This window comes from Pteropus medius, unplaced genomic scaffold, assembly GCF_902729225.1.
Source record: "Pteropus medius unplaced genomic scaffold, Ma_sr-lr_union100, whole genome shotgun sequence".
Classification (NCBI taxonomy): Eukaryota; Metazoa; Chordata; class Mammalia; order Chiroptera; family Pteropodidae; genus Pteropus; species Pteropus medius.
The window spans coordinates 4585853-4595540 of record NW_024356248.1 but is presented as its reverse complement, the minus strand read 5'-3'; the positions used below and the strand labels follow the sequence as shown (position 1 = coordinate 4595540).

The window sequence follows — 9688 nt, the reverse complement described above, 5'->3', positions numbered from 1 at the left end:
AAACCACAGGACTCTAGGACCCTATGAAAGATACAGTTTGGGTCAACACTAAGGCTAACGATAGCAAAGCTGTAATGTCTATAGGATTAGTTGTCCTGCTTCCATCTGAAAGTTTCCCTATGCCTTTTTCTCTTCTTCTGATATTCCTTAGATCCTTGACTTTTCCTTGGGTGCCAAGGGTCTCCCCACGTCCCACCATCATCCCCAGGTCCTTATTCAAGAATAGTCTAATTAAGCCTGATGTATCAATGACTGACAATAAATGACATAACTCCTTTTTTGTGTGTTCTCAAAGCTACAAACTTTTAATTAAAAAACAAGAATGCCAGGTATCAACAGCAGGTAAAGGCAGAAGACTGGGATCTGAGGAAAGCTAAGTTTTATCAGATATGCTGAAACTCCATCACACTATCAGTTTTAAATACTTATAATCAGTAATCTTTCTACCTCAATCTTTCCTCCATGCAATATAGTCAAGTTCAGGAAAACACAATGCTTGCCCTAAAGTGTAGAACAGCTACATTCATTATGAAAGTCACCAAAGGTTTTAGGGATAAAAGATGCAGGATTTACCAAGCTCTTTAAATGGGTGTCATTATATATGAGTTGCAACTGCGTCAGTTCACAATTACCCAATCACATGATGAATTTCCAAAAACACATTCCCGGTGTTACATTATAGAGAAAGTACAGCAGCTAATAGACAGATGTAGAGTTGGCAGTTCAGAAACCATCCAGAGATTTAGCCTTCAGTTCCTTTTTTTTTTATAATCCGACATGTAAATCTATATGCTGTGTGAAAAATAAGGAAATAGGGCATTCCTATTTCAGTAACTGTATTAAAAAGAAAACCACAGGCCCAAAATGGTATCATTTGTGGTAATACCCATGATACCAAACCTAGATTTAATAACTGACCTGGTTGCTGTTTTAACCTCTCCCACAAACATAATCATGAGCAAACAGTTTGTAATTTTTTAGTCAACACCAATAAACTGATCTCATTTTGGCCCTCTCAGTCCCCCATAAACAGAAGAGGCAATCCATGTGAGGAAAACCTTTTGCAGTTCCCATTCCTCCTAAAGGCATCCTGGTCTGAACATAATCCTTGTTTTGTTTTTTTTTTTTTTTTAAGTTCTCTTCCTCCACCCTTCTTCCTATAAAAACCTTTCATTTTGTACAACTCCTGGAGCTTCCTTCCAGTTGCTAGATGGGATGAATGAATTAAAGCCAATTAGATCTTCAAATTTACTCAGTTGAATGTCACTCTTTAACAACTACAAACTAAGTATAGATTATAACAAATATATATTATAGTTCAAAGAGACACTGCCTTAGAATCAGGAAAATCTTTGAATCTCAGTGACCTTGTTGAAGACTGGGTTTATTTCTTAATTAATTATTGTATCTGGTCAATAAATAAAGCACTTTAAATCTCATTAAGTTTCTATAACAATTATTAGAGATAGGCATTATCCTCATTTGAAAGATGATATAAAATAAAGCTCTCAAACAGGTCAACAAACTTGTCGGACTAATGGAAGAGCTACACTTTTCATTCTAATGACAAACAACAAGTCTTAGACTGTTAAGCAAGAAACTCTCACCTAGGCCATGGTATTTTCTAGCTACATGATCTTGGGCAAGTTATTAGATCTCTGTAAACCTCAATTTCTTCATCTACTAAATGAGAATGAAGTTTACCTTTTGACATTTTTCAAAGGATATGCTGTAATCTCTGTAAAGAATCTGTCATGTAAAAACACTTAATAAACATTAGTTGCTTTTATTTTTTCTTCATTTATATTTTAACTATCCATAATTAAGCTATCAATGTGATGCAATAAAGTACAGAGATTGTTTACTATGTAGTTGGTGGTAGAAGCATACATATCACTTATAATGGCAGGAGAAAAATGAATAAAAGTTTGATCACCTTGATCTTAGTTCAGTCCCATCAATAGTTATTTCACATGAATACATTAATATCTTTCTACTTTGGTCTCCTTATCAATAAAATGGGGGCTATTATTTATAGCTTACTTATCCTTTTAGTTTACTCAACTAAGAAACCAATAAATGCCTTATGTTTGAAAAGGCCTGAATTCTCTTTCATATGTTAAAATTTCGGTGCAGTAATAAAATCATAACAAAGATAAATGTATCAATTACATTTTCTATAATAGACTGCAGAAATCATATGAGTTGGTGTTCTTTTAATCAACGTAGAGTTGGTAGTCACTATACCAGGAACTGTGAAAGGCAAAAATTGATGCAGAAGTGGTTAAAAAGGGAGATGTCAGAGATACAGCTAAGATTCAATTCTGCTTCCTCCATGCTCAAGCTATATAACCTCAGGTGAGTTTTTTTAAACAATCCGTGTTTAAGATGTGGTGGACAATGTGATACATTTATATTTTTTATAGTATGATATACATATGTATACATAATTTCCTGACTTCATGGAAATTATATGCATAGGGAGATAAGATAAATGTAAAAACCCTGTATCACAGAAAAAAAATAATAATAAATGATGAAACAGAATGCAGGCAAAGTGCTTTGGAAGCTCACACTAAAAAGGCAGCATTTTCTCTTGAGAGATCAGGGTATCTTTATGGAGGAGGGGACATCTGTGTTGTTTTTGAAGCATGGCTTATAATTAATCAGGGAAGCAAATGAAGCAAGGAATGTCAGAAGAAGGAAACATGGTAAACATAAGCAAAGAGGCTGGAACCATGGGACATGTTCATGGGTCATTTTGTCTGGTTGCTCTCTGGAAGGGTAAAGTTAGAACGTAGCTCAATATCTGGCATTAATTTAAGGACTTGGGAGTTTATTGCTTGGAGAATAGGGAGTTTATCACTTATAGATTCTGGAGAAGCTTCCTCTTCGCTCCCCAAAATACTGTCACATATCCATCAGCAGAGCAACCTTTGGGGAAAACAGTATAACTCCATAATCTGTAAATTGGTAAATCTGAATAGGTTCTGGCTACTTGGAGCAGATTTAAAATGGTGTGCTTTTCTTAATAGGGTTTGGATAAAACTCTTACATTTTGACATATGTCTGGTCTTCTCCCAGGAGAAGAATTTAAACTGAAATCCCTGCCTTTAATCTCTGCCTTAGACAAAATACCTGGAATAATTAGTGTCTAAGATTCCTTTTCTATTCCATAGTTAGCCCTCTTCCATAATTAAGTCAGGAGCTATACAATTGTCAAAGTCCTTTGTTTGGCATTCTAAGTCCTCTTCCTTAAATCACCTCTCTGGTATTATTCCTCCCTGCTCTCTTAGTGCAACAGATTCTCCTGTAAAATTATTTATTGAATGATACTTGCATTTTTCTATCTCTTTGTCCTTCCCAAGTCTCTACCCTCTCCAATCTCTGCGTCTTTGATAGCACCAACTCCATGTCTCAGAACATCCAAACTCCTCTTTCTTCAAAAGCCAGCTTAAATACCACTCCTTGAAAAGCCCTCCCCGCCCCACCCCGCCCCCCACCAACCACTCTCTTTCTCTCTCATTTACAGACTGATTAAAAATCCCAGTCTTCTGAACAGCAAGATTCTTTTATTTATAACTTACCTATGGCTGTGTGTGTGCATATTATAGCTATGCACATACATGTGTAAATGCCTTAAAGGCAGGCACTATATAAGATGTACCTGGGTTTTCCCATTGCAATAGTGAGTTCACAATGGATATGTAAGGAATGTTTGTGAAAAATGAGAAGAAATGTGTATTGTGCTTTAAACAGCTTCAGGGAGTATTAAACTGTGAAGGTATAGGAGGGACTTTGGAAGCAGCGTTTTGGTGTCTGTGTGTTTAACTCTGTTAGATCAGTGTTAATGAGAACAAGCCCCTTCAAACCCAGCTTTAGGACACTAAACTAGGAGCTCTTAATCAACACTATGAATGGCACCCACAGATGACATCTGAAATTCTACATTTTAGCTTTATCCTCAGCCATTTTTTCTAGATCCCACCTCTCAAAAGTTCAAATCACATTAAATTCTAATACACCATGAAATTTCTCCCTTTGTATACTTTTGCTTATACTACTAGTCCCTATGCTACAAACTTTATTAACCCACCTAAAAACCACTTCTTTATTATGTGGCATATCAATCATCACTTCTATAAAGCATTCCTGGACTCACTAATAATACCAATAATACCTACAACATGGGGTTGTTGGGAGGAGTAAGCAAGATAACGTCACCATGGACAGTTGTCCCTCTTGCTCAAGGCAGTTTGGTTTTCATCTGTTATTCTGGAGTAAGTATCAATAGTGCTTCATTTTGCTCTCAAAAATGCCCTAGTTCAAATATTAATACATATGAAAAACAGGTAGTACCTTTAACCACTCAGGTCTTAATAATGCTTTTTTATTTTTATAGGAGAGAAATACTATGCACATAATTCTGCTATAACATTTATACTCCTGAATATGCAGGCTTCCTTAGTAGACTATGAGATTTTAAGGCAAGCTCATTTTTTATCTCCAGGTCCTGGGACATAATAAGTGATCAACAAATGCTCATTGAACAGATTAATGTCCATGGCCTATTGGATTAGAGAAGAACTACCAAAATCTAGTCCCAATTCTGGATCTCAGGAAACCTAAAGAAATTATGTATGAGGTCTTGAGATTCATAGGAGAGCATTTTTGGCCCCATTTTTTAAGACGATGAAACTGGAGTTATAGAAATTTAAATGGCACATCGGTGTTCTCTTAGTTTATAAGAAATAGAACTAGGATTAGAACTAATTTCTCCTGATTTCTCATCCAGGGTTCTGTAGAATAGGAAAGTGTACAGCATTGTAGAAAGCTACAGATTGATCATAATTTGGGAAGAGGTTTGGAGAACCTTAATACAGGGCTGAATTCATGACTACATTCAGTCTGGTGATTTGATTAGATTGATTAGTCTGGATTTAGACAAGATTGTATTGTGAAGCACTTGTTGAAAGACTCACACTTGCCTATGAGTAGTGAGCTGAGTCTTTGCAAGGTCAAATAGTCTAGAAAAGTCACTATAGCATGAATAAATGACGGAAAGAGACAAAATAAGAGATGTTAGCAAAGAAGCAGTTCAGCTTTCAGATTATGCTGAATGGGTGATATTGATGATGAATAATTAATTTCATTATAACTCTATTCCTTTTCAGTATTTTAGAATCTAACTGGAATATTAAATTTTTTTTTTTTTTTTACTTTAAGGGGAAAGATACTATTAAGAAAGCTTGTAACATGATTATATGATAGTAGTATTTATTATATCCTCGATAACTGTAGTGATGACATTAAAACCTCTCAACATTGCATTATTGTCCTTAAAATTAACCAACCAAAACCAAAAAAATAAAAATATAAAGCCACTTCAGAAGAAATTTTGACAGGTTTATAATATATCAATTTTATAATAAATCTATTCTAGAGAAAACAGAGATAGTTAGATATGGGTAGAGAGATGATAGATATAGATAGATTAAAAGAGGACAATATATAGATACATAGATACATGCATAGATACTTAAAGATTATCTAACCCAACAACTGTCTCATTTTGTAAATGAAGAAAATGAGACCCATAGAAAAGAAATGACTTACTCATACTAACTCATATTAAGCTATTAATTAAAACTTTTGAATTATAATTTTATTATTCTCATTCTAAAAACAGTCTCCTAGATTTATAATACTGATCCAAATAAACTAGTCGAAATAGACTAAATAGGTAAAACAATTGGTCTGAATAATGAATTGCTAGAAAAACAAATATTTAATTTATAAACAACCAACTAAACATGTATTTCTTACTTATAACGTTTGGGAAATTTTTAAATGCTACCTTTCACTTCAAATCATTTGTTTGGGAGAAAGTTGGTTAGAGGTATATGTTTCTAGTCCTTTCTTTTTTTAAGCAAATATAAAACATATTAAGTCATTTATATATCAAGACAAACATACAAAAACATATCCTACTATGTAATGAATTCAAATATTTTGTTAGTAATTTTTCCTTTTACTTTTAAACGAATTGTAAATCTGTGAAATTTCATTTACAGATCTATGTGACCTTTACGTCTAGGTGAAAGACAGTTGTATTTTAGTAGTTGGTTATCTCTAAAAGGTGAATTATATCTTTTTTATTTTACTCTAAATTGTGAAATAAATGAGAAACAATTTTAGAAACAGTTTATCTCTAATTTAGCAGCATGTTAATCACAGACCTTATTTATACTTATTGAGTATATTAATGCTAATTATATTCTGCTATTCTCTTAATTTAAAAAATAATTCTTTGCAAAGATACCACTGGTTGAAAAGATTCAAAACAGAAAATATTCATTTCCACAAATTCGTGACATACTTATATATCTGTGTTCCACACAGCATCCAGAAAAACCTTTTGTAAACATAAGTTGTGTCATATTACCCTTCTTCATAATACTCCCATTTTAGTAAGAATAAATCCCTACTCCTTGCCATAGTCAACTCAGCCCTGTGTGATCCGGCTGCTGCCTGCCTCCCCAGACTCACCTCCCCAGACACACTTCCTGCTGCTCCGCTTTTCACTAGTTTCCTTTATTCTCTCAAACAGAGCGAACTCTCTCATTTCTTCACAGACTTTGTTCGCAACCACCCTCTACTTAGAAAGCTCTTCCCAATCTCACTTCTACCTCTCTTAGTCTTTGTAGGCAGCCTCCTCAGAGAAAGTCACCCTACCTATTATTGTCTGTCACTGCCCCTTGATGAGTATTTCCTTTAATGCATTTATCACAATTTATCAGTATACGTGTATATATTATATGTATATTATAAATATTTATATAGGCATAAAGAAAAGAAGTATTTTTATTTTATTTAACATTGTGTTATATAGTAATTCAATGATACATAGTGAATGAACTAATTAATCCATTAATTAACATTTAACCAAATCTGTTTCTGATCATTATTGTCCTTTATCCGCACAATTAGCCTAAGAACACCAACAATAAAACTGTCATCAAATAAAATCAGATTTATTTATCCACTGCAAAAAGAAATATTACACACCAGGATTTTCAGGAAAGATGGAGTTCAAATGAAATTTAAATGAAGCAATATTTTAATAAAGGTCTAAAGCACAAAGTAGATGCAAAATCCTGTTTCCTTGGAAACTACAAAATTAAGATGTTGCATCCAAAAATCCTTTATCCAAAGTTCTGACCCAAGTTAGAAATTAAGAATTCCTCTCTATATCAAAGTACTTTAGATCCTCCAGACAGGAGTAAGATGTTTCATCTTACTGACTTAATTTTAAGCCATTAATTTCAGATAGTCTATGATTTCAGGGAACCAAGATTTTTCAGGAAGTAAGGAAAGAGTAGTCACCCAATGGAGGGAGTTGCTCTGACACAGTAAAGTCATGGTTTGTCCTTGGGAGACACAGGTTTCCTGCCAAGTTTGCAGCTGGATTAATGTGTCTTTTATGAGTGGCAGGGAAGATGTTAACTGCCCAAGCCATTTTTCACTCCCTTACTTCATATTCAGAAGTCAATGGTCTTACATAAACAGTTAACCTTAGCATCTCATTAAGAGCTCTCAAGTCCTCTGTTTTGCAATAGCTCTCCTTAAAGCTCCTTTCACATCCTGGTTCCTTAGGCTATAGATCAAGGGGTTGAGCATGGGTGTAATCACAGTGTAGAACACGGCAATGATCTTTCCTCCAGCCCTGGAGGACTTTGACTGAGGTCTCATGTACGTGAAGATGGCAGTTCCATAGAATAAGGCCACCACTGTCAGATGGGAGGCACAGGTGGACAGTGCCTTGCGTCTCCCAGCGGCAGACTGCATCCTGAGAACCGATAGAAGTATTCGGGCATAGGAAACAACAATGAGGAGAAAAGGAATGAAGACAATGATGATACTGAAGATAAAAACGACCATCTCAGTGAATGAGGTATCCGTGCAAGCCAACCTTAGGATGGAAGGTACCTCACAAAAATAGTGATTCAGGACATTAGGCCCACAGTAGGGCAAACTCAAGGTGAGGACATTGATAACCATGGAACTCAGAAAGCTACTGGACCAAGAAATGGCTGCCAACTGGATACAAGTGCTTCGGTTCATCATTATAGTATAATGAAGAGGATGACAAATGGCTACATATCTGTCATAAGCCATGACACCAAGGAGCACACATTCAATCATTCCAAAGGAGAGAGAGAAGTACATCTGAGTGGCACAGCTGGAGAATGGGATGGTCTTCTTTCCTCCCATGATGTTGGAGAGCATTTGTGGGACATTGGTGGATATGTAGCAGATATCCAGAAAGGATAAATTAGTTAGAAAAAAGTACATGGGGGTTTGGAGACGAGGTTCTATCTGGATAATAGTGAAAATAATAATGTTCCCAGCTACTGTTAATAAATAGAAGAACAAGAACATAACAAAAAGAATGAGCTGCATCTGTGGCTGTGATGAGAGCCCCAGAAACACAAATTCAGTCACAGTGAAGTTTGTTTTTGTCGTAGCCATTTTTCAAGCCACCTACCTCTCACTAAATCATCCACTCACATGAAGACAAAATCAAATGTCCTATATGTCACAATGTTTGAAATTTAAGACACACAAACAAAAGGTCTTGGTCTGAGATTATATCTTGAGTATCTGAGTTGTACTACAAATGGAAAGATTTCTTCTGCTTTTAGAGGCAATATTCTTCTCATGAGATAAAGAATTTCAAATTCAAATACTCATTAAAGTTAAGCAGATATTCTTCTCCTTTCTTTAAGGAAATGGGGTTTTTTGCCTGTTTATAGTCTTTCCAAAATCTATTTATTCTTCAAAGCTGTGCTCTTACTTTACCTCTTCAAAAAGATCCAATCATGTCTTCATTTATATCTAACAACAGAGTATCATGATGCACCATTCAAGTAAACAGCAGTGAAGGGCATAGCTTCATGTGCTACCCACTAACCTATAAGTAAATGTAGGAACAGCAATTTGTGCTGCTACTGTATTACCCTGATGCAGCCTACTAGTGTTTAGGCACCCTGGTACCCTAAGAACAAAGACCGTGCATACCAACAGCAAAGACTGGTCATAGAGCACATTAATTGCCAATTCTCCCATCATCACCACTTCCATATTTGGAGGTCTTGGATGTTTTTATTAAGTGTAAAATAAGAATAATGATAGAACCAATTTTGTGAAAATTTTGAAGATTAAATAATCTATATAAAGAATTAAGGCAATGTTTACATGTAGAAAGCAATCCACAAATAAATGCCATCTATTACTAATAGCTTTAATAACATACAGTAGTTCTACATTTAGCTGGAATTCACTTCACCAATAATAACCATTTAAGAGAAGGAATATTAATGAATTAATTAGTATCATATATTAATTAAATTATTTTGTATGCTATTAACATATTATATATTAACAAAATTTAATTATTAAGTTAAATCCAGACAAGTTAAAGTCACTAGGTGTAGTCACTGAGAGCTCCTTAGCCCCCACCCTGTGCCTTCTTATTCTTAGCTCATATATAGAGTTAGTATGTTTGGTAAACTGACTTCCAGTCTGCAGCCAATTAAAAGCAGTGATTTACTGAAAGCGATGAGATAATGAAAAGTCCTAGAGAGAGGCACAGTTACAATAGCAAGAAGAAGTTGTCAATCATTTA

The 9688-nt window shown here is 34.8% G+C and overlaps 1 protein-coding gene across 1 annotated transcript; it reads right to left on the bottom strand.

Moving 5' to 3' along the window:
- Nucleotides 1–7596: 7596 nt before the first annotated feature.
- LOC120600672 (putative olfactory receptor 2B8) lies at nucleotides 7597–8532 on the bottom strand. Its single transcript, XM_039860145.1, has one exon. The coding sequence runs from the start codon at nucleotides 8530–8532 to the stop codon at nucleotides 7597–7599; it is 936 nt and encodes a 311-aa protein (XP_039716079.1).
- Between the last annotated feature and the right edge of the window lie 1156 nt (nucleotides 8533–9688).

Coding starts and splice junctions, on each gene's coding strand:
- LOC120600672 (XM_039860145.1), bottom strand. CDS start 8,532: ATGGCTACGACAAAAACAAACTTCACTGTGACTGAATTTGTGTTTCTG.